Genomic DNA, 25,409 nt, shown 5'->3' with positions numbered 1-25,409 from the left:
AGATTGTCACACCAGATTAAAGAAACAAGATCTGACTATACACTGTCTGCACTGGCACTCACTTTAGATCCAAGACACAAATATATTGGAAGTGAAAGGATAGGAAAAGCTATATCATGCAAATAGCAAGCATAAGAAAGCTGGAGTGGCTATGTTGATATCAAAAGGGACTTTAAAATAAAAAAATGTTACTAGAGGTAAAGAGACATTTTCTAATGATGAAAGTGTCAATTCATCAGGAAGGTATAACAGTTACAAACATGTATCCACCTGACAACAGAGCCTCAAAATACATGAAGCAAAAACTCATAAAAATGAAGGGAGAAACAGACAATTCAACGATAACAGTTGGAGACTTCATTACCCCACTTTTAATAATGGATGGAATCTTCTAGACAGAACGTCAGCAAGGAAATAGAAGACTTGACTGCCAACACTGTAAGCCAAGTAGACCTAAATACTCCACCCAAGAACAATAGAATACACATTATTCTTCAGATACATGGAATATTCTTCAGGATAGACCATCACCTAGGCCATAAAACAGTTGATCATTAAATCAAACAGGATTGAAATAATATAGTTTGCTCCAACTGCCATCGAATGAAATTAGAAATCAATAACAGAAGTGTACTGATGTGAAAAAATTCTTCCAGTCCCACATTGTCCCTAAGAGGAGGAGAAATGTCAGTCAGCAAAGCAGAATTTCTGTTGTACAAATGACACCAAGGCTTTCCAGACAAGTAGACTAGGAACATTGCTGTCATACTGATGACGGGTAATTCTGCATTTGAATCCCTCTACATGAGGAAACTAGCAAAGAGAACTGCCTCTGGAAATATTTTCTTTGAAACAAAAATACAGCTTGACATACAACTACAATTCCTCCAAAAAAAACCTCAAAGTAAAAAGCATCTTTGTAAGTATCAAGCAAGAAGCAGATTATTTGAAGATAGAGAAATACATTTGATCTCATTTTCTTAAGGTAGAATCAGAGCATGTTAAGAGCTGAAACTTGGCCGGGCGCGGTGGCTCAAGCCTGTAATCCCAGCACTTTGGGAGGCCGAGACGGGCGGATCACGAGGTCAGGAGATCAAGACCATCCTGGCTAACACGGTGAAACCCCGTCTCTACTAAAAAATACAAAAAAAAAAAAAAAAAAAAAAAAACTAGCCGGGCGAGATGGCGGGCGCCTGTAGTCCCAGCTGCTCGGGAGGCTGAGGCAGGAGAATGGCATCAACCCCAGGAGGCAGAGCTTGCAGTGAGCTGAGATCTGGTGATCTCAAAAAAAAAAGACTCTGTCTCAAAAAAAAAAGAGCTGAAACTTTTAGTACAGAAATATGCTTGTGACTCAGTGTTTTTATGTTGTCAGTTCTTAAGGACATACTTATAAAATGATTAATGTGGTTTTTTATGTTCATTTTATTTTAATAGTGTTCAGTATACTTTAAATATTTTGTATTTTAATAATTAGAATAATAGCTTTTTAAAGAAAGTTATTGTAAAACATCAAATAAAATGTATGTTTATGAGTTTTTTTATCAGAAGGGTATTAAACGTTTGGTTTCACTGAAGCTAAAATACCAGTGTTAATCCTGGCGCTTTAGTATGATAGAAATATACATGCTGAAAAAGTGGTGTAGCCATTTTGTCCTAGTATTGCAATTGCACCCAGCGATGGTGTTGATGATGTAATAATGATAATAATAATCATATCAACAGAAAAAATAATGATGAACTAAAATGGAAGTTCTGGGCACAATGCCAATCTGTCTGCATGCATTATCTCAAATAATTCTCACAACCCCGTGAGGTGCCAGTATCTGTGTTTTGCAGATAATGAAGGCTCAATAATAGAACTTACCCAAGGTCACATAGCTAAAGCGGCAGAGCCAGAACCTAGACCCTGGCTTCCCTGTCTTCAGAGTTCAACAGAGGACATGCGTGAACAGTGATGATTTGGAGAAAAAGTGAGCAAAAGTGGGAACTCGCTGCGAAAGTCCAGGATAGTTTCTAGTTTAGACAGCTGCATGAATGACTGTGTCACACATGGAGACTTACTATTTTTTTTTTTTAATCTATCTGGACTTAACTGTATTAGGCAGCTGTTGTTATATTTAATATTCTGGAACATTTAATATATGTTACTTGAAAGTTTTGAGTGTTTTTGAGGGAAGGAGAAAGTATCGTGTAGGTCCTTAATAGTGTATTCTTACTTTCTTCCTCAGAGACCTGTTCAAGTTTTTGCTTTCTTGGGCCAATTTTATTTACAATTTAAGTTAAATTTTATGTGTTATTCAAGTTGTCTAAAATTAAAATAGAATACAATATTCTCATAATTTTAAAGAGTTTCTTTTAGCTTTCCATTTGTGCAAGTTTGTTGTGACAGATTCTTTCAAGTGTCATTTACTAGAAAAGGTGTATTTCACTTTCATTCTTGGAAAATATTCTTGCTGGGTTTGGAAGCATAGAAGTCTAGCGTGGCATTTTATTTTCTTGAGTACATTGTTGGTGTAGAGGTGTCAGTCTATTGCTGCTTTGAAGGTAATCTGGCTTTTAAAAATTACCAGTAATTTTTAAAATTATTTTTAAGATTTTGGGACTTGTCTTTGACTTTTACAGTTTTAAAGTGATGTATGCAGGTATGATTTCTCTATATTTATCTTGCGTGTGGTTTAGAGTGCTCTTGAATCTGTAGATTCATGCATTTCATTCATTTTTAACAATTTTTAGACTTTATCTCCTTACTTATTGCCTCTGCCCTATTGTTTATCTTTCCACCTTCTTTGTTTTGTTACTTTCTGGATGTTGTATCCTTTGGTCTCCTGATACTTTATTCTGTGTTGTTTTCATCTGACTTGTTCTCTCTCTCTCTCTCTCTCCTTTTCTTTCCTTCCCCCCACCCACCCTGAGACAGGGTCTTGCTCAGTCATTCAGGCTGATAATAGCTCACTATAGCCTCAAACACCTGGGCTCAAGCCAGTCCTCTTGCCTCAGCCTCCCAGGTAACTGAAACTACAGGCATGCACCACTGCACCCAGATTATATTTCTGGGGTTTTTTGTTTGTTTGTTTTCTTTATTTTTTTAGAGACAAAGTCTTGCTATATTGTTCAGCCTGGTCTTGAACTTCTGGCCTCAAGCAATCTTCCTGCCTCAACCTCCTGAGTAGCTGAGAGTGGCAACCTCTGTGAGCCACTGCACCCAGCAACTGTCTTTTTCAGTTGTTCTAATCCAAACTTAAATCTATCTTAGTTCTATTATGGTACTTTTTTCAATTCTATAATTTATATTTGGCTGTTCAAATCTGCTATGTCTCTTTATACTTCCAGTTTTCTGAAATTTTCAGTATTCTTGTCCTTAAGTAAGCACATTTATTTTAAAGTCTTTGTGTATTCATTCCAATATATTGGACCCCTGGAAATCTGTTCATAATGTTGGTTCTTTCATGTTGAATTATTTTCTCAGATGCCTCGTTATCTTTGAGTAGATGATGGACATTTTATTTTTAAAATTATAGAAATGTTTTAAACCTAAGTTAACAGTATCTTCCTTCAAAGATTTCAGTTTTCTTCTGCCAGGCTTCTAGGAGAACTAACAATCTAAGATTCATCTTAATTGAGTTTTGGAGTATGAGATTTTGGGGGCCATTGAAAGTGAGTTGCAGTTTACGTGAAGCTTGATCTTTATGCAATTCTCCCTTATTCCTAGAATGAAGCCCTTTAGGTTCTCAGCTGAAAACAGGCAGGTTTTAATGTGGACTCCATGCGTGGCATGCCCTGGATTCTGTCATTTGTACCTTTAGCTCCTTTAGATTGTCAGAACTGCCCAGCCTTTTAGCTGCTCTTTTGAATAGACAAACCCTCCCTAATCAAAATGAGCCCCAAATACTGATCTGCCCTGTTTGGACTTTTATCCTCTCCTGGAACTTGGCTCAGTAACTTTTCATTATCTTTTTGTTGCTTAATTGCCTTCAAGCTGATCATGTTTATATTTTGACTAGGTAATCTGTTGTCCTGAGAGGAGGATCATCTGAATTACTTAATTACTTGATTCTTAATTACTATAAGTCCCTTATAAAAGTTGTTTATACATTATCATATTAACCCTTGCCTTACACGTTGCAGATACTTTCTCAGTTTCTCACTTGCTTTTTAAAATGAAAATCACACACACACACACACACAGACACTCTCAAACACACTCCTTAGTTTTTATGTATTCAAATTGCTTTGCTTGCTTTTTTGCTTAGAAAGTGTAATACCAGCCCAAGGTGAGCTAAATATTTATCCCTGTTTTTCTTGTTCTTTTTGTGATTTTATTTCTTACATTGAGTTATTGAACTTATTTTGGTACATGGTGTTTGCTTAAGATCTGCTTCTACTTTATCATCCAGTGTATGAGACTTGAATCTCTTTTCCCAAAAATTTTGAAATATGGCACCTTTTTCATTGACTAAGTATGTATACATATATGTATATATATGATAGGGCCTTTCTATGGGTTTTTGGTTTAACCATTGGTCTGATTTTGAGAAAATATTGTCTTAATCATTTAATATCTTTTCCATGAAGTTGTCTTTACATATTTTCTTTCAGAATTTTATTGTTCAATTTAGAATGATTATTTTCTCAAATGAAGATGGGAGCATGTTACATTTCTTAAAAGAGTAAAATTTTTTATTGTTTGAAATTTTATAAAACTTGGATATTTGCAAATTGACGTATTCAAAATATGATTTTTTTTTCCAGGGGGATGGTGTGTTTCGTTATTATGTAAGTCACTTTTAAACAAAAACTCATACTAAAAACTTCAAAATTTTCTGTGCAAAATTATTTCATGGCATTTTAACATTTTAATATTAATAAAAGAATATTTTCCATTGTATTTTCTAACTAATCATTTATGGCGTAAGGAAAAAGACTGATATTTGTGTGTTCCTGTACTGAACTCTTTTGTTGGGTATAATAGATTTTCGGTGATTTCTTATGGGTTCTCTAGGAGACCATTTTATTATCAGGAAATAATGCTGTTTTCTTTCTTACCATCATTTATATTTCATTTATTTTTATTCTTTCGTTGTGTTAGCTGAACAGTCTGCAGAAGTCACTAAAAATAAGTGGCTATTGCAGGCATCCTCTTATTATCCCAGACCGCAGGAGGAGATTTTCCTAGGATCTGGTTTCGATTATTGCATATCATTGGCATGAGAGATATTCTTTATCATATTTTCTTAGTTTACTAGTTTTATTTTGATTTTTCTAATTTCTCTTGTGACTTTCTGTTTGACCCCTGGGCTGTTCAGAATTGTATTGATAACTTTCTAAATATTTGGAGGTTTTTCAGGTGTCTTTCTGCTATTTGTTTCTAGTTTAATTTTATTGTGTTCAGGGAACATACTTTCTATGTCCTCTTAACTTTTTTGAACTGCATACTTTGTTTTAAAATTTCAGTAGCCAATAGGCACTGTACCTAGTGGCTCCTTGAACATGTATACCTTGGAGATGCCATGGATTTAGTTCTCGACTACTGCAGTAAAGCAAATACTGCAATAAAGCAGGATACACGATTTTTTTTTTCCCAGTGCATATCAAAGTTATGTTTACACTATACTGTAGTCTTTGTAAGTGTGCAGATGAGCATTGCCTTTCATAGCATTATGACTAATAAAACAACGTGAATACCTTAATTTAAAAAATATTGCCCAAAATGTGAATGATCATCTGAGTCTTTATCCAGTCGTAATCTTTTTGCTGGTAGAGGTGTTGCCTCGATGCAGATTGCTGCTTACTGATCAGGGTAGTGGTGCCTAAGGGTTGGGTGGCTGTTGCCATTTCTTAAAATAAAGCAATGAAGTTTGCCACACTGACTTTTACTTTCATGAAAGATTTCTCTGTAGCATACAGTGGTGTTTGATAGCATTTCACCCAGAGTGAAACTTCTTTCAAAATTGGAGTCAGCCCTCTCAAACTCTGCCACGGCTTTATCAGTTGAGTTTATGTAGTACTCTAAATCCTTTGTTGTCATTTCAGCAGCATTTACGGCATCTTCACCAGAAATGGATTTCATCTCAAGAAACCACTTTCTTTGCTCATCCATAGAAGCATCTCCTTATCCATTCAAGCCTTATCATGAGATTGCAGCAATTAAGTCACATCTTCAAGCTCCACTTCAATAATGGTTGTCTTACTGTTTCCACCACATCTGTGGGGACTTCCTCCATTGAAGTCTTGAATCCCTCAGAGTCATCCTCGAGGACTGGAATCTGCTTCTTCCAAACTGCTGTTAATGTTGCTATTTTGACCTCCTCTCATCAATCATGAATGCTTTAATGGCATTTAGAATGGTGAATCCTTTCAAGAAGGCTTTCAATTTACTTTGCCCGGCTCCATCAGAGGAATCACTGTCTATGACAACTATCACCTTATGAAATGAATTTCTTAAATAGTAAGGCTTGAAAGTAAAAATTACTCCTTGATCCATGGGCTGAAAAATGGACATTGTTGTATTACCAGGCATGAAAACAACATTTGTCTTCTTGTACATCTCCATCAGAGCTCTTGGATGACAAGATTTATTGTCATTGAGCAGTGATATTTTAAAATAAATCTTTTTTTTTTCTGAGTAGTGACTCTCAATGTTGGACTTAAAATATTCAGTAAACCATACTATAAACAGATGTGCTATCATCCAGGCTTTATTGTTCCATCTTTACAGCACAGGCAGAGTAGATTTTGCATGATTCTTAAGGGTCTTAAGGATTTTCAGAATAGTTGTTGAGCGTTTGCTTCAACTTAAAGCCACCAACTGTATTAACCCTTAAGAAGAGAGTCATCCTGTCCTTTGAAGCTTTGAAGCCAGGCATTGACTTCTCCTCTCCAGCTATGAAAGCCCTGGATGGCATCTTCTTCCAATAGAAGGCTGGTTTATCTACATAGAAAATCTGTTGTTTTCTGTAGCCACCTTTCTCCGTTATCTCTGCGAAATCTTCTAGATAACTTGCTGCAGCTTCTACATTAGCACCTGCTGCTTCACCTTACCCTTTTATGTCATGGAGATGGCTTCTTTCTTTACATCTCTTGAGCCAACCTCTGCCAGCTCTGCTAGCTGTCAGCCTTCCTTCTGCAGCTTCCTCACTTGTTTCAGCCTTCATAGCATTGGAGAGAGTTAGGGCCTTTCTCTGGATTAGGCTTTGGCTTAAGGGATGTTGTGGCTGGTTTCATCTTCTGTCCAAACCACTAAAATTTTCTTCATATCAGCAGTAAGACTGTTGTGCTTTCTTATCGTTCAGGTGTTCACTGGAGTTGCACTTTTAATTTCCTTCAATAACTTTTCCTTTGCATTCACAACTTGGCTTACTGGTACAAGCATCCTATCCTTCAGCCTGTCTCAGCTTTCAACATGCCTTCTTCAGTAAGCTTAATCATTTCTAGCTTTTGGCTTAAAGCTAGAGACATGCAACTCTTCCTTTCACTTGAACACTTAGAGGCCCTTGTAGGCTTATTAACTTGTAGGCATCATTTTAACATTGTTGTGTCTTGGGTAATAGGCGGGTCCAAGGAGAGGCAGAGAGACTGGGGAATGGCCAGTTGATGGAGCAGTGAGAACATACACACAACGTTTATTAAGTTCACTGTGTTACATGGGCACAATTAATGCAGCCCCAAAACAATTACAGCAGTAAACACAAAGATCACTGATCAAAGGTCACCATGACAGATATAATAATAATGCAAAAGTTTGAAATATTGCAAGAATGACAAAAAAACGTGTCAGACACAAGAAGTGAGTGCATGTGTTTGGAGAAATGGTGCCAAGATAGACTTGCTCCATGCAGAGTTGCCACAAACCCTTCATGTAAAAAGCACAGTATCCGTGAAGCTCAACAAAGCAAGGTTATACCTGTATTCATTTTCTGTTGCTGTGTAACAAATTGCTACAAACTTAGCAGTTGACACAGTACTTACTGTGTTGTGGTTCTGTAGGTCAGAAGCCTGACACAGGTCTTACCTGGCTGTAATGACGACGTCAGCAGGTCTGTCTTCTGGAGGCTCCAGGGGAAAGTCTGTTTTCCTGCTTATTCAGGTGACTGGCAGAATTTAGTCCTGTAGCTGTAGTCATCATGTTCTTGTGAGCTGTCAGCTGAAGGCCATTCCCAGCTTTCAGAGGCCACCATGTTCTTTGGATAGGAGCTCTCTTTCTCCGTCTTGAAAGCCAGCAGTGGCAGGTCTGGTCTCATTTCCTGTCTCTCTCCTGCCTCTTCGGTTGTTCAGTACCTCTGAATTCAGCCAGAAGAGAGTCTCCATTGTTATGGGATTGTGTAATTAAATTCGAAAGAATCCTGCAGTAACCGAGGATAATCTCCCCATCTCAAAATACACAACCTTATCACATTTGCAGCATCGCCTTTGCCACATATAGAAACATGTACAGGTTCCAGAGGTTGGGGTGTGGCCATTTTACAGGGCCATTATTTCACCTGCCGTGCTGCCATCTTGGATAATTCAACTTTACACTGTATCGTCTTTTAAACTGGTGAAATTTTGAAGTGATAAAATTCTTAAAGTTCTTTTTAAAAATTTATTATTATCATTTTCAGAGCTCTTCATTTGTATGTATAGATCCGCTTTTAAGTTTTAACATTTCAGTACGGGTCTGAAGACAATGAATTCTCTCGGCTTTTGTTTTTCTGAAAAAAAAACTTTCTATGGCCTTCATTTTTGAAAGCTAAATTATTTCTCAATATGAAATTCTGGGTTGCACAGTTTTTTTTTTCTTTCAGTAGTGTAAAAATATCACTCCATGCTTTCTGTTGAGAAGTCTGCTTTAATTTTTATCTTTTATTCTCTGTGTGTAATGTTTTTCTACCCTCTGGCTGCTTTCAGGATTTTCTCTTTATCTTTGGTTTTCAGCAGTTTGAACATAATGTCTAAATTCTTTTTCTCCCTTTTCTTCTTTTTCTGAATATTTATTTCTTCATGCTTATTCTTTCGTATCCGTATTCTTAATCATCCTAGATGAGTACTTTAGGCTTTTTGGATGTATGGTTTGTTGTTTTCATTATTTGGGGAAAATTCTTAACCTTTATTTTTTTCATGTATTTCTACTACCATGTTTATTCTTCCTTTTTCTTCTGCAGTGCCAATTATATGTCACACTATTTGATACTGTCCTGTGGCTCCCAAATGCATTTGTCTGTTTTCATTCATTCTTTCTTTTCTCTTTCTTTTTTTTTCCTTACCTTTCTCCCTTCCCTCTGCTTCCTTCCCCTCACTTTCCTTTTCTTAACTCTTTTTTTCTTTCCTCTGCTTTTTTCCTCTTTGTGTTTCTGACTGGATAATTCGTATTGTGCTATCTGTAAGTTTCCTACAGATCGCTTAGTTTTCTCAAGTCTTCTAATAAGTCTGTCACAGGCTTTCTTTATCTCTCTTGCACTGATTTTTATTTCTAGCATTTTATTTGACCCTCTCTCTGCCTAAATTCCCATTTGTGAATGCATGTTATCCACCTTTTCATCTGGATCCTTTAGCATATTAAACACAGTCATTTTAAAGTCTCTCTCTGAGACTTCCAACGCCTGGGTCATCTCAGAGTCTGGCTGAGGTGATTGCTTTGACAATGAAAGCATGTGCCTCGTGTGTGTGTGTGTGTGTGTGTGTGTGTGTGTGTGTGTGTGTGTGTGTCTGTATGTGTGTATTAACTTTAATTTTTGTTACTAACAGTAGGAACTATTGACCTAAAGAAAGAAATTGAGGCAAAATTAATATAGTGAGTTTATTTGAGCCAAGGTTGAAGACAGCCGCCCGGGACACACTTTGAAGTTGCCTTGCAGAGTGCGCTATCTGGCCGTTGTTACAAGCAGATTTTATAAGGCAAAATGGGACGAGGGGAAAAGGGGTGGACTGATAGAAAGTTGTTTGACAGGAATTATCATTGGTTTACAGAGAACATTGGTTAGTGATTGGCTGTGCAGTTTTGAACTATAGGGTATGAGTTAGGGTGTCTGGCGTGTGGCATTTTATGGCACTTGGCTTTGGTTAGTGTAGAGCCCACGTAGCAGGTGGCTTCAGAAGGTAGTTATTTAGCTCAAGGGGGAGAGTAAGACAGGGCTGCTGTCGCACACTACAACATCTCAGTCCTCCTCTGGGCCTGCTAATTAAAGAGGACTTGCATTCCTCAGAGAAAAAGTGTCTTTTCTTTCTCACTACTGAAGTGGGTAGCTTCTGGTGGCTGGCAGTGGGCACTGTTCTGTCAGGTCATCAGAAGGGCAGCTGAGCCTGCCCATCCAGGGTTGAACTGGGCTTGGATGTTCAGTGTAGCACTTCAGCTTTTAATTCTTCCGGCGATGGCCTGCCGGTTCCTTGTGCTTATGGCGGGAACTGGGACGCTGGGGGCTTTTCTCAGTGCCAGTGCCCCTGCTCAGCTTGCCGCCTCCTGCGCCGTGGGCTGGGGGAGTCCCTGCCCACCTCCTCACCGCCCCCGCCAGCCATGGGCTGCTGCTGCTTCCCCCGCAGGGCTAGGCTTCTGGATGGGGAGGGGAGGGTCGCTCCATCTTCTGGTCCAGCCTCAGTCTTGGCGGTCCCTGTGTTTCTAGCCCCTCCCCCATGGTAAGGGACTGAAATTTTATTGGTGTGGGATTTTGGTCTCAGGACAATTTCCTGCCTCCCCTGGGGGTAGAGGGTGTCCTTCTCTGTTCTTCCCCCAGCTGCACGGTGTTTCTGTCTGTCCCCTTGGTGACATCTGCTGCCCTTTCCCTATCAGCTTAAAGCCCAGGGCTTTCTTCAGAGGGTGGAAGCGCTCAGGGAGGGTTGGCTTCATGCCTGTTCACTCTGCCTGCACGCTCGGGGCACTTCTCTGGCCTCATGTCCTGCCCCTCATGTGAGCACCTGGTGCAGGCCCATGTTAGAGAGCCTATAAGTGGGTGTGGACTCTCTCAGCCCATCCTGATTTAAAGGCAGAAGAACACATGTAAACAGGCAAACAGGGCATTCTAGATTATGACTGTAAAGAGGAAAGAATTGAGGAACGGCGGGGTGGGCAGGACAGGGACACCGACTTTAGGTAGAGTGGAGGAACAGCCCAGAGGTAACACTGGTGCGGTGAGTTGAAGGTTGAAAACGACCCTGTCATCTTAAGAGTTGGGTGTAGGGAGGGCTTTTCATGCTGAGGAGATGGCAAGTACAAATCCCAGGGGCGGCAACGAGATGGGCCACTTCGAGGAGGAGAAAGTGTACCGCAGGCTGAAGCAGAGTGAGTCAGGGGAGATGGTGGAGAGGGAGGTTGGAGAGTTGCGAGTCAGGTGAGCCTGCAGTCTTTTGGCCACGTTATGATGCTTGAATTACATTCCATGAGGAATGGGAAGAACCTGAATGTAGCTTGATGTACATTGATGATCTGAATGTAGCTTCCTTTTGCTTGCTAAGTGAATTCCAGTCTCTTCTGCTTTGTGTTCAAGGCCCAGAGTAACCAGGTTCCAGAATACCTTTTCCATCCTATCTCCCACTCTACTAATAGGTGAACAATAAGGTTGGCTTCCTGCTCTTAGGTGAGTCTTACGCATTTTCCTGCTCACCTTGTTCATGCCGTTCCCTAACTGGAAAGTTCTTGTCCCTCTCCGCCTGTCACTGTAGGCTCCAGTCAGATGTGCTGCTGCCACAAAACTTCTCCTAGGCATTTCCTCACCTCCATCTTCATCAATTGTTCCCACATCTATGTGGTAGCTTCTTGAGTATACCTGTTTATCACACATTATTTGTTTAATTTGTTAATTAATTTTTAAATGTGTTTTATTTAATTACATTTTCTGTCTTGTGTCTTTAGTCTGGTTCTCTCTGCCAACTTTCACTACCTGTTTATAATCTCACTCAACCCTCCCATATCCTAAAGAAGCCTTCCCTTACCCTCCTTTCCCCTGACTCTGACGTCTTGTCTTTTTCTTTTCCTTTACAGCCACATCCCCAGAAGAGCGCCTTTATTTGCAGGCCCTGTGCGTCCTCATGCCCTCCCTCACCCCTTACTAGTGTATGATAGGGTTTGTACCTCCAGACCCGCGCTGACACTGCTTTCAGAGATAATGATGTCTTCCTAATCCCAGTGACCACCAAGCCCAGGGACCTCTTGTTAATTTTCATCTGTGTATCTGAATGTGATATTCAATACTATTGGCCACATCTTCCTTTTTAAAAGTTTCTAAACCCTCACTTCCTGGCCGTTTTGCTGTGACATGTTTTGTCCCATCTTTCTGATTTCCCCTTGTTTCTTTTTGTTTCTAGCTCACCCCTAAGTGTAGGGATTACCCATCCTTCTCATGTCAGACCTCCTGTCTCCACAGAATATTCTCTTTGGCTTCTCATTTATGTCCTTTTAGAAAAACAGCTCTCACTGCGTATTCCCAGATCTGTGCCTCTAGCCCAGACCTCTCTCTGGTGGGAAAAAAAGAGAATGTGCACGTATACTTAATGTATCATAATTTTCATATTGCTATGTAATCTTTGTAATTATTTTAAATGGATGTATAATGTTATGTTAAGTGGCTGTGCCATAATTAGCCGAACCATTTTCCTATTGAAAATATCTTGTCCTGAATTTCCAGCTACAGTTTACAATTCTGTGCATGTATGTTGAGTTTGAGATTCAGTGGAATGGAAAGTGAATGGATTTTTTTCTCTTCCAAGCTAGCTCAGTGCTCAGAGGAGAAACCTCAGCAGAATCTTTGGCAAACCTTTCTCAGGCTTTCTTGTTTTGAATCAGTTAAGAGGCCCACTGTCACTGCCTGAGTTCAGGGTAACATTTTAACTCTTGCACAAACTACTGAAAAAAGCCTTCTGAATGGTCTTCCTGTCTGACCTCTTGACCTTTTGACCGAGCATGATCTCAATTGTTAGAAAACAGGTACTACTCGTGTTCCTAACGCCTGAAAGGGATCTGAAGTTTTCCACACTGACATGTCTGTGAGTAAATCTGAAAAGAGATTTATTTGGAGGTTCACCTTCAATCAAGACAGGATTTTAAACACGCTCTGAGTTGTGGTTTATCATCCCTACTACTTACCATAAGAAGATTCTTTGTCACACCTTATTGGCAACTAAGACGCACTCTTGAGCCTTTGAATCTGTTTGCTTTTAATCTGTTATTCTCTGGAAGTAATCCTGAAAAACAGCTGACAGTGATATTTCAAACTCCTTGGTGCTCTTCTTCAAAGAAACATAGAAGCCCTAATAAATAGATTTGTGCCTCGGAAAATAAAGTGTCAGTGACTTCACACAGAACCCGGGAATCTTAACTTATACTTCCCCAACTATTCCACTTTTTTTAAATGAAGTGGCCCTTGTGGTCTTTCTAAGCTGTTCTTGACTACCTAACTGATGGAGAGCGCTGGCTTTTCTTTCAAAGCCCAGGTCAGTGGTCTGGCAGGGACAGTGCTGCTGATTTTGGTCCCTCTCCTGAGTGTGCTTTGTATCTGTTAAATGAAGTCATGTTTGGATTTTTGATGTGTTGATATCTCAGAGTTTCTGCCTGATTTTCAGTCATTACCAGTCACACCCTGACAAGTGGAGAATACAGTTTTCAGTGGCTGGCTGACTCGTATTTTGAATCTTTCTCCTCCCTTCCCAATCTGACTGTAAGTCCTCCCTGTGTAAGGAGAGAGGGTTGTGTTTCAATGCTGGTGTGCACCAAGTATGTCCAAACTTGGTAAGAACAAACAAACATACAAAATGACAGCATTTCTGGAATCAGGATGGTGAATAGAAAGCAGTGTCCTTCCCCTGAGGCAGAGGGTCGGCAGGGGCACTGGTTGGTGGGGTTGGTGGGGAGTGATCACATTACGTAGGCTCCATGTGAGTCCTTGGGCTGCCTTCCACTGCTTGGTCTTTCTCTTTGTTTCCTCTAATGTATTTTATATTTAGTTCACCTTAACAACAAATCGCCTTTCAAATGACAGAAAAGCACAAGTGCTGATGGTGAACAGCTGTCTCCTCCTCTCAGACCAGTTTTATTTCTGCTTTGAAGCACTATGGTCTGTGCATCCTCTTAACTATGTTGTAGATCTAGCCACAAGGTTTGATGATTGCGCTTTTTTCTACAGATAAGAGGACAAGAGAAAATAACTCCAGTCACTCTTTAATAGATAGATTGTTTTGTTTTGTTTTGCTTTTTTTTTTTTTTTGAGACGGAGTCTCGCTCTGTCGCCCAGGCTGGAGTGCAGTGGTGCGATCTCAGCTCACTGCAAGCTCCGCCTCCCGGGTTTACGCCGTTCTCCTGCCTCAGCCTCCTGAGTAGCTGGGACTACAGGCGCCCGCCACCTCGCCCGGCTAATTTTTTGTGTTTTTTAGTAGAGACGGAATTTCACCGTGTTAGCCAGGATGGTCTCGATCTCCTGACCTCGCGATCCGCCCGTCTTGGCCTCCCAAAGTGCTGGGATTACAGGCTTGAGCCACCGTGCCCGGCCTAATAGATAGATTTAAAACTAATCAAGATGAGGGTAAGTTTAAAAAACTATTCCAGGTGTTTCATTCTTTAAAAACCCAAGGGTCTGCTGCCTTCTACTCTAGGGCCTTGGCTCTCAAGGGAAGATATTTGTCTATAATTCCTAGCCTGACGGCTTAGCTGCCCACTCTGAGCCATTCAACCCCAGATCTTGAGAATCAAGGGGTGGAGAGTGAAAACCTGTGGGAAGGCAGGCACCTTGCTTTCACTTCCACCTCTAAAATGATAGTGCAGTATTCTTCTTACATACGCCTGCTATCGTCCCTCTGTTTGCATCTCTCTCAGCCCCTCCACTAGCCTCTCCCCTCCTTACAATCACAAAAAAGTCCTTGAATTTAGACTGATCCAAGGTCCAGGGTCATCTCACTACCTCCTCCCCTCCCAAGCACCAGTGGTAGAGTGGGCTTTATCCCTTGAACAAGGACAGTGAACCTGTTAAAGAAAGAAGATCCAACAAAATCCAGAAGAATGAACACAACTCAAAAAAGACTGTCAGGACTATGTTCTCAGCTGAGTGCTGAGTGAGATCACCATTCCCCATAATCTCAGGCAGTAGAAGAGCCTTGAGAATGTGCAAGACAGGTCGAATTCTGCCTTAAAGGAAATAGTACTCCAGAAACAGAAGTGTTTTTAAGTGCAGATCTAAAGATCATAAATGTGTTTAAGCAAGAGCTCAAACTTAATATGAGACAATAAAATGAGATGAAATGGGAAATATAGAACTAAGGGAACAAAATGAGAACAAAATACTGTGGGTCGAAAACTAATGAATAAATACGAAACAGTAAAGAACTTAATGGTGTGACAATTCAGTTATCGACATAAGAGAAAAGCTTTAGAAAATTGTAGAAAAAACAAAAGGTAAAATCCCGAAGAGAGGAAGGCAATTTAAATTATCGTTAGGGTGATCCAGAAAAAACATAATTGATGTCCCTAAAGAAAAGAACCTTATTCCAAAAAAAAGTTGACCAGAAAACATATATGAAGATATCATAGAAGAAAAGTTTCTGAGGTGTAAACCAAATTGCCAGAAAGCAAAGGAGTATGCAAAGTGTTGAAGGTGATAGCACCACTCAAGTGTTAAGAATAAATAGAGAACTAAGTGTAAACAATGATACAGGTAGAATGTAAGTGTTACAAGCTTTGACAAATCAGAGAGAAGTCTGTCTATATCTAAAATCAAAACATGTAGTTCAAAAGTTCCGTTTAACATACCTGTTTTTCCAATTCTTAACACTCAGTAGATTTTTAGGAAATAGTTTCTCTTATAAAGAAATACGGATCTTAGGTTTAGCAGTTCCTTTATCTTAACTTCAATGTCATTTTCTTTTAAGTGCAAGGTTAAATTTTTTGTTGTTGTTCTTTAAATCACATATAGTATTTCTGGGTTGAATTTTTGCATTTTTCTTTGAAGTATAAGACATTGTTTAATTTTAAATAACATAACTCTATCTAAAAATAAAAGTTTCTCTTAAAATGTTTGTGAAACAGAGCAAAACAGGCATACCTACCTTGGCCAGGACTCCGGTTGAATAGGTCCTGAATGGGGTCTGACATGGGTAGATTATTTTTAAGTCCATGGTGTTTCAGCTTTGCCAGCTTCTCATCCAAGGGGTGTCTCATCTCTGTTTGTGTATTTACTTTAATAGCCTACTGGCTTTCACCTTTATGACAGCCACATCTAGCTTTTGGAAGTGGGTAGAGAGAGACTACTCACCCCAGGTTGATGAGCATCATTTTTCACTTTGCCAACTTGCCTGATAGAGTTAATGAGAGTCAGAAAGTATATCACTGACTTTCTTACATTCATCTCAATAAGGGAAAACCAGTAGGAAAATGCTATTTCATGAGTGAGTGAATTGGAGAATAAAAAAAGATTTGTTAAAACATTTTGTAAAAGTGAATAATACTGATACTTTTTTCTATTATTCTTTAGCTCAAATATTTTAGTTATGAGACCTCCCTTTTGTTTTTTTTATTATGGAGGGTAAATATATCTTTAATGGAATAGTATGCTTTTTTTTCCATTAAACTATGATATGAGAGCATATAAACTGAGGTCAGAATATGACTAGAATATTTCTAATGTAAATTTTATCCTCAATAAGTAGTTATTACAGTATAGACATTTTGGTCTAACATGAATTTCAAATATGTACATTGCAACAGCTATTTGAAAATAGTGGAGAATTAAGTAGTTGGCTTTCTACAAATAGAGTAATACACGGTTGAATAATTTTTATTCATATGCCCAACAATCCAACAAATGGAAACCAAACTAAATCATGGCAAGTAATTGTTGCTCAAAAATACAGTAGTTGATAGATTGTGGGCATTGTCACTTAAATAATGATTTATTTCCAACACAGCTAGAAATGAAGGTGATTTCATTTCTCTTGCAATAAGTTTTACCTTCTTTCTGCCTATCTCCCTACCCGCCTACCTGCCTTACCTTTGCTAATGACAAAGACACATAGCCATTGAATATTTTGTTGAGTTACAATGGTGATTTTTTTAAACCAAGGCCTGTTACAACCTTATGACTTTTAAATTTTGTTGGTAAGAAACCAAAAATAAGTGAATTATTTTAGTTTCATAATTTTCTGTTCATTGATACAATTGCTATATCAGCAATACTTCGTGGCTGTCCTGACTATGGTCTGCTCTAGAAATTATATTAGCAGCCCTTTTTCTAATGAAAAGATCAGTTTTGCATACTTAGAAATTTGCTGAAAAGTTTGTTTTAAAAGATCCTTAATGAGATAAGACCGTCAAATACTCAGCATTAAAGGGTTGATTTTTCTTCTGTTTTTTTTGTTTTGTTTTGTTTTTTTGTTTTTTGAGATGGAGTCTCACTCTGTCACCCAGGCTGGAGTGCAGTGGCACTTTCTAGGCTCACTGCAAGCTCCGCCTTCTGGGTTCATGCCATTCTCCCGCCTCAGCCTCCCGAGTAGCTGGGACTACAGGTGCACACCACCACGCCCAGCTAATTTTGTTTTTGTGTTTTTAGTAGAGACGGGGTTTCACTAAGTTAGCCAGGATGGTCTGGATCTCCTGACCTCGTGATCCACCTGTCTCGGCCTCCCAAAGTGCTGGGATTACCGGCATGAGCCACCGCACCCGGCCGAATTTTCTTCTTTTTGGCCAGCCTTCTCAGACTGTTGTGTAGACAGAGTCCTCAGGTATTGTTACCAAGCCAGTCTAGGTCCATTTGCCTGCACACAATGAAAAACCAAACACCGAATCACTGGATTTTTATAGAGAGAAAGGTTAATGGCAAGGCAGCCATGCAGGAGATGGGCTCAATTCTGTCTTCCCTTACCAGCTCAAAGCAGTATCTAAAAGGAAGAGATGCTGGAGGAGGGGTTTCGGGGTTGGTTAATGATTGTTGGAAAGGGAGGGGAAGTTTGGAAAGTCCCTTGAGCAGGCACAGTTGTGCTTCTTCATGGGTTGCCTTTGCAAATTCGGAGGGAGTTGGTGTGAAACCTGTGGTGAAAATACTGGCTGTGATGTCAGGAAGTCCCTCATCTGTCAAGAAGTCTATTCTGTGCAGATCCCGATCATCAACCATACTAGTTCCAACCGGCTTCAACCAGTCAACCAGTTTTGTTACAAGCAGAGGGAATTCTAACAAGCTGTTTTCCTTATCTGCAGTGCTGTAAGACAAGCTCAAAACTTCTTGTTAGTTATCAGTTTCTTTAACCCTGTGGAGCACTGTTTAAGCGTGAGAGTGAAAAGGGGAAAGATAATTGAGTTTTGAAAGCTCTGGTTCCAGGATGTTGATTTCTCAAGAAAGGAACATAAGCATTCTAGAAATGCACACTTAGGTCTTTGCATGAGTGTTTCAGTAGATTTTGATTGGCAACATTGTTCAATTTCTGGAATGCAGAAATGCAGTTTTATTTAAAAAATAGACTTTCCTTAAACTACTTTCTTCACTTGTCATAATGTCCTTATGATAATAATCTTAATTTTCAAAAAAGTATAGTTGGTGTATGTACAATGTTACCAATTGTTTGTTGTTGTTTTTTTAACAGAAATCTTAGAGGCTGGTGTTAAAGGAACTTCGGAATCCCTTAAAGGTGTGAAACGCAAAAAGGTCGTAACTGAGAATCACCTGAAAAAAATACCAAAATCCCCACTGAGAAATCCTCTTCAGGCAAAACATAAACAAAATACAGAAGAGTCATCTTTCGCCATTCTTCATAGTGCTTCGGAGTCTCACAAGAAACAGAATTATATTCCTGTAAAAAATGGGAAGCAGTTTACCAAACAAAACGGAGAAACACCTGGAATAACTGCCGAAGCCTCAAAATCCGAAGTATCTGTCTCCCCAAAGAAGCCCTTGTTTCTGCAGCATCCATCTGAACTGCGCAGATGGAGATCCGAAGGCACTGACCCTGCCAAATTCGGTGTCCTCGATGAACAATGTGACTCAAGTTCCTTGTCAAGTAAAACCAGGACTGACAATAGCGAATGCATCTCTTCTCATTGTGGCACTACGTCCCCCTCCTATACAAACACCGCATTCGATGTCTTACTGAAAGCAATGGAGCCAGAACTGAGCACCTTGTCACAAAAGGGCTCATCTTGTGCAATTAAGACAGAAAAACTGAGGCCAAATAAAACTGCACGTTCCCCTTCCAAATTAAAAAACAGTTCAATGGATGCCCCAAATCAGACTTCACAAGAATTGGTTGCTGAATCACAGTCTTCTTGTACCTCATACACAGTCCATGTGTCTGCTGCTCAGAAGAATGAGCAAGGGGCAGTGCAGTCAGCTTCTCATTTGTATCATCAACATGAACACTTTGTTCCCAAATCCAACCAACATAATCAACAGCTTCCAGGGTGTTCAGGTTTCACAGGATCACTGACAAATCTGCAAAATCAAGAGAATGCCAAACTTGAACAGGTTTATAATATAGCAGTGACATCATCTGTAGGCCTAACTTCACCTTCCAGTAGATCTCAGGTTACTCCTCAAAACCAGCAAATGGATTCTGCTTCACCTTTGTCAATAAGTCCAGCTAATTCTACACAGTCGCCCCCCACGCCAATCTATAATTCAACTCACGTTGCCTCTGTTGTTAATCAAAGCGTAGAGCAAATGTGCAATCTTCTTCTGAAAGATCAGAAGCCAAAAAAACAAGGAAAATATATTTGTGAGTATTGCAATAGAGCATGTGCAAAGCCTAGTGTGCTTTTAAAGCATATCCGCTCCCACACTGGAGAGCGACCCTATCCCTGTGTGACTTGTGGATTTTCATTTAAGACTAAAAGTAATCTGTATAAGCACAAGAAATCCCACGCACATACTATCAAACTGGGTCTTGTCTTGCAGCCAGATGCTGGTGGCTTGTTCTTGTCCCACGAGTCCCCCAAAGCACTTAGTATTCATTCAGACGTAGAAGACAGTGGGGAGAGCGAGGAGGAAGGCACCACTGATGAGAGACAGCATGACCTGGGTGCCATGGAGCTGCAGCCTGTGCACATAATAAAGAGGATGTCAAATGCTGAAACTTTACTAAAATCAAGCTTCACTCCAAGCAATCCAGAAAATGTGGTAGGTGACTTTTTGCTACAGGACAAATCTGCAGAATCACAAGCTGTGACAGAGTTACCAAAAGTTGTGGTCCACCATGTCACCGTGTCCCCCTTAAGAACTGACAGTCCAAAGGCCGTGGATCCCAAGCCTGAACTTCCTAGTGCACAAAAGCAGAAGGACCTTCAGGTGATAAACGTACAGCCACTTTCAGCCAACGTGTCCCAGGGTGGAGTCTCCAGGTTGGAGACTAATGAGAAGTCCCACCAGAAAGGTGACATGAATCCACTGGAAGGAAAGCAAGACTCTCATATAGGAACGATACACGCCCAGCTACAAAGGCAGCAGGCTACTGATTATTCCCAAGAGCAGCAAGGAAAGCTCCTGAGTCCTCGAAGTTTAGGAAGTACAGATTCTGGTTACTTTTCACGTTCTGAAAGTGCCGATCAAACAGTGAGTCCACCAACACCCTTTGCCAGAACATTACCCAGCACAGAACAAGAGTCTGTAAGGAGTAACGGACCCTCTGCAGCTCTTGTCACCACGTCAACACCCTCTGCTTTGCCCACAGGGGAAAAGGCATTGCTTTTACCAGGTCAGATGCGCCCACCTTTGGCCACAAAAACACTTGAGGAGCGGATATCGAAGCTTATCTCAGACAACGAAGCTTTGGTAGATGACAAGCAACTGGATAGCGTGAAGCCGCGGAGAACCTCACTGTCAAGACGAGGAAGCATTGATTCCCCCAAATCATACATATTTAAAGATTCTTTCCAGTTTGATTTAAAACCAGTGGGACGGAGAACAAGTTCAAGCTCTGATATACCGAAGTCCCCTTTCACCCCTACTGAAAAATCAAAGCAAGTGTTTCTTCTGTCTGTACCTTCACTTGACTGTTTACCTATCACAAGAAGTAATTCCATGCCGACCACAGGTTATTCAGCAGTACCTGCAAATATAATACCTCCTCCTCATCCACTAAGAGGAAGTCAGTCATTTGATGACAAAATTGGCGCTTTCTATGACGATGTCTTTGTATCAGGACCTAACACTCCTGTGCCCCAGAGTGGACATCCCCGTACACTTGTGAGACAAGCAGCCATAGAAGATTCTTCAGCAAATGAAAGTCATGTTCTTGGTACTGGACAGTCCCCGGATGAGAGCCACCAAGGATGCCATGCTGCTGCTGAAGCCATGTCAGCACGGAGCAAGGCATTGGCACAAGGCCCACATATAGAAAAAAAGAAGTCTCATCAAGGGCGAGGGACAATGTTTGAGTGTGAAACTTGTAGAAACAGGTATAGGAAACTGGAAAATTTTGAAAATCATAAGAAATTTTACTGTTCTGAGTTACACGGACCAAAAACAAAGGTAGCCATGAGAGAACCTGAGCACAGCCCTGTGCCCGGCGGTCCGCAGCCGCAGATTCTACACTACAGAGTTGCTGGGTCCTCTGGCGTCTGGGAACAGACGCCCCAGATAAGAAAAAGAAGGAAGATGAAAAGTGTTGGGGATGATGATGAACTTCAGCAAAATGAAAGTGGAACTTCTCCAAAAAGTTCCGAAGGCCTTCAGTTTCAGAATGCTCTGGGCTCTAATCCCAGTTTGCCTAAACATAATGTTACCATAAGAAGTGACCAGCAGCATAAAAATATACAGTTGCAAAACTCCCAAATTCACCTTGTTGCCAGGGGCCCTGAACAGACCATGGATCCCAAGCTGTCGACCATCATGGAGCAACAGATAAGTTCAGCAGCCCAGGACAAGATAGAACTGCAGAGACACGGGACTGGAATCTCCGTCATCCAGCACACCAACTCCCTGAGCAGGCCCAGCTCATTTGACAAGTCTGAGCCCTTTGAAAGAGCCTCCCCAGTTTCCTTCCAGGAGCTGAATCGAACAGGGAAGCCTGGGTCTCTGAAAGTGATAGGAATCTCCCAAGAGGAAGGTCACCCTTCTCGGGACGGGTCTCATCCTCACCAGCTTGCACTATCAGACGCTCTCAAAGGAGAACTTCAGGAAAGCTCCAGAAAGAGTCCAAATGAACGACATGTGTTAGGACAGCCCTCAAGACTTGTCCGGCAGCACAACATCCAAGTTCCAGAGATTTTGGTCACAGAAGAACCAGATCGGGACCTGGAAGCTCAATGCCACGATCAAGAAAAGTCAGAGAAGTTCAGTTGGCCCCAGCGTAGTGAAACCTTGTCAAAATTGCCAACAGAGAAGCTGCCACCCAAAAAGAAAAGGCTCCGTCTGGCTGAGATAGAACATTCCTCAACAGAATCGAGCTTTGATTCCACTCTCTCCAGGAGTCTAAGTAGGGAGAGCAGTTTATCTCACACTTCAAGTTTCTCAGCCTCTTTAGACATAGAGGACATTTCTAAAACAGAGGCTTCCCCCAAAATCGATTTTCTAAATAAAGCCGAGTTTCTTATGATTCCAGCTGGCTTGAACATGCTGAATGTTCCTGGAAGTCACCGGGAAATGAGGCGTGCTGCATCAGAACAGATTAATTGCACGCAAACATCAATGGAGGTGTCTGATCTCAGAAGCAAATCATTTGATTGTGGAAGCATCACCCCACCCCAGACAACACCACTTATTGAATTGCAGCCTCCATCTTCACCTTCTCGAGGGGGAGTGACTGGGCACGTGCCTCTCTTAGAAAGAAGGAGAGGCCCACTGGTACGGCAGATATCTTTAAACATAGCCCCAGATAGTCATCTGTCTCCTGTAAACCCAACATCTTTCCAAAATATTGCTCTTCCCAGTGTGAACACAGTGCCATATCAGGGGCCTCAGCTCACTAGTACATCTTTAGCTGAGTTTTCTGCAAATACTTTGCACTGTCAGACTCAGGTTAAGGATCTACAGGCAGAAATGTCAAACTCCAGCTCTACCAGCATCTTTCCTGTTCAGCAGCTCTGTGACATCAATTTGTTAAATCAAATCCACGCACCCCCTAGCCACCAGAGCACACAGCTATCTCTGCAAGTGTCTACACAGGGTGGCAAACCAGATAAAAATTCTGTTTTATCTGGGCCTTCTAAAAGTGAGGATTGCTTTGCTCCCAAATACCAATTGCATTGTCAGGTTTTCACTTCAGGCCCGTCTTGCTCTTCTAATCCTGTGCATTCTTTGCCAAATCAAGTTATTTCAGATCCAGTTGGACCAGATCGTTGTGTGACATCAGCAGCGTTACCAACCAAATTGATTGATAGCATGTCTAATTCGCATCCTCTGCCACCACCAGAGCTCAGGCCGCTTGGAAGTCAGGTGCAGAAGGTGCCATCGTCATTCATGCTGCCCGTACGCCTGCAGAGTAATGTTCCTGCGTACTGTTTTGCTACGCTCACATCCCTGCCGCAAATACTAGTGACCCAAGATCTGCCCAGTCAGCCAATTTGCCAGACTAATCACAGTGTAGTGCCAGTCAGTGAAGAACAAAATTCTGTGCCAACATTGCAAAAAGGTCATCAGAATGCTTTGCCAAACCCAGAGAAGGAATTTGTTTGTGAAAATGTTTTTTCAGAGATGGGCCAAAATTCTTCTGTATCAGAATCCTTGCCCATAACTCAGAAAATATCTGTTGGTCGACTTTCACCTCAACAAGAATCTTCAGCTTCGAGTAAAAGGATGCTTTCCCCAGCAAATAGTTTAGACATCGCCATGGAAAAGCACCAGAAGCGGGCCAAAGATGAAAATGGAGCTGTTTGTGCAACAGACGTGAGCCCTTTAGAGCCTTTGAGTCCGAGAGCTAATGAAGCTAGTAAACAGAAGAAGCCTGTTTTAGTGAGGCAGGTTTGTACTACAGAGCCCCTGGACGGTGTGATGTTGGAAAAGGATGTTTTTTCTCAACCTGAAATTAGTAGTGAGGCTGTTAATTTGACAAATGTTTTGCCAGCTGATAATTCGTCAACAGGATGCTCTGAATTTGTCGTTATAGAACCTATAAGTGAATTGCAGGAATTTGAAAACATCAAGTCATCCACATCATTAACTCTTACAGTTCGAAATTCACCTGTCCCTTCAGAAAATACTCATATTTCTCCTTTGAAAGGTACAGACAATAACCAAGAAAGGAAGTCTCCAGGGATTAAAAATCAAGGTGACAAAGTAAACATCCAAGAGCAAAGTCAACGGCCAGTCACTTCTCTTTCATTGTTTAGCATCAGGGACACCCAGCAGCTGGCTTTCCCTAGCCTGAAAACCACAACCAACTTTACATGGTGTTATCTCTTAAGGCAGAAGTCGTTGCATTTACCTCAGAAGGACCAGAAAACTTCAGCCTATACTGATTGGACAGTAAGCTCCAGTAATCCAAATCCACTTGGTTTGCCCACAAAAGTTGCACTTTCTCTCCTTAATTCAAAACAGAACACTGGAAAATCACTATATTGTCAAGCAATAACTACCCACTCCAAGTCAGATTTATTGGTCTATTCAAGCAAGTGGAAAAGCAACTTAAGCAAGGTACTTGAAATATAATTTATCTTCAGATATGGTTTGTGCAAATTTGTTTTAATGTGTCTTGATACCTTTAAATATTTTAACTGGAAATATTTTAATTTTGAGTGGCAAATTATGCTTTAAGTGTTTTATTTGAAAGACAGGGTGATATATTTACCCCAGGAGTTACATCGATAAAAGTTACCAGGAGTCTTTCTGTGATTCTGTCTTGAAAGATTTTAGAAATAATTTACCCTGAGCACTTTTTTTTTCTCAGCTAACTATGTAAGTCTTTATTTAGTAGTACAGATGATCATGGTTTTACTTTAATGTGTTACTTATATTAAGGTTTTGTGTTTCTTGTTAAGTGAAAGGAAATCATGGTTATGCTTTGTTCCTGCTAATGCAGGGAAACAGGTGTAGATAATCAAAGATAGCTGCATTTCATCCTGAAATATAAGCAGAAAGCCATTTAGACTTGTCTTGAGCTTATTAACTACATGCCCCTGCCATGCCCATTCCAACTCTCTTCCATTGTTGCTGTGAGAGCCATTAGCACGAGAGAGAAGTTTCACAAAATAATTCAAATCAACTTGATAAGTTGATTTGGTCAAGATTTATAAAGTAATTTAAGGTCATGAAACTATAATTTGGGGTAATTTGTGGAATCAGTCTCATTAGAATTATCAGCTTTATAAAATGGGGGAAAGTCATTTACGTGATTAGAATAATAGGTAAGGATATCACGTTGGACTCTAGATATTCAAAAGTATTTGGCCTCAGCAGATTCATAAGCATGCAGTACAGGTTAATAAACATTTACAGATCTGTCAGTAGGAAAATATTGCAGTATGAGTATTACCATAGAAGTGTGAACAATTCTAAAGAAGGAAGTTTCTAACATTGCTAGTAGGTGGAAGAGATAAGAAT

General features: G+C 40.5%; 1 protein-coding gene across 5 annotated transcripts in view; it reads left to right on the top strand.

Moving 5' to 3' along the window:
* Positions 1-25,409, top strand: part of HIVEP1 (HIVEP zinc finger 1) — a 156,396-nt gene that overhangs the window by 92,590 nt on the left and 38,397 nt on the right. For all 5 annotated transcript variants that reach the window (XM_078001357.1, XM_015135569.3, XM_028847839.2 and 2 more), the window contains exon 4: positions 18,523-24,503. In XM_078001357.1, coding sequence (XP_077857483.1) covers positions 18,523-24,503 — 5,981 coding nt within the window. The remainder of the gene's footprint in view (positions 1-18,522; positions 24,504-25,409) is intronic.

This window comes from Macaca mulatta, chromosome 4, assembly GCF_049350105.2.
Source record: "Macaca mulatta isolate MMU2019108-1 chromosome 4, T2T-MMU8v2.0, whole genome shotgun sequence".
Lineage (NCBI taxonomy): Eukaryota > Metazoa > Chordata > Mammalia > Primates > Cercopithecidae > Macaca > Macaca mulatta.
Note: the sequence above shows the minus strand (reverse complement) of the source record. Positions and strands in the feature narration are given on the sequence as shown.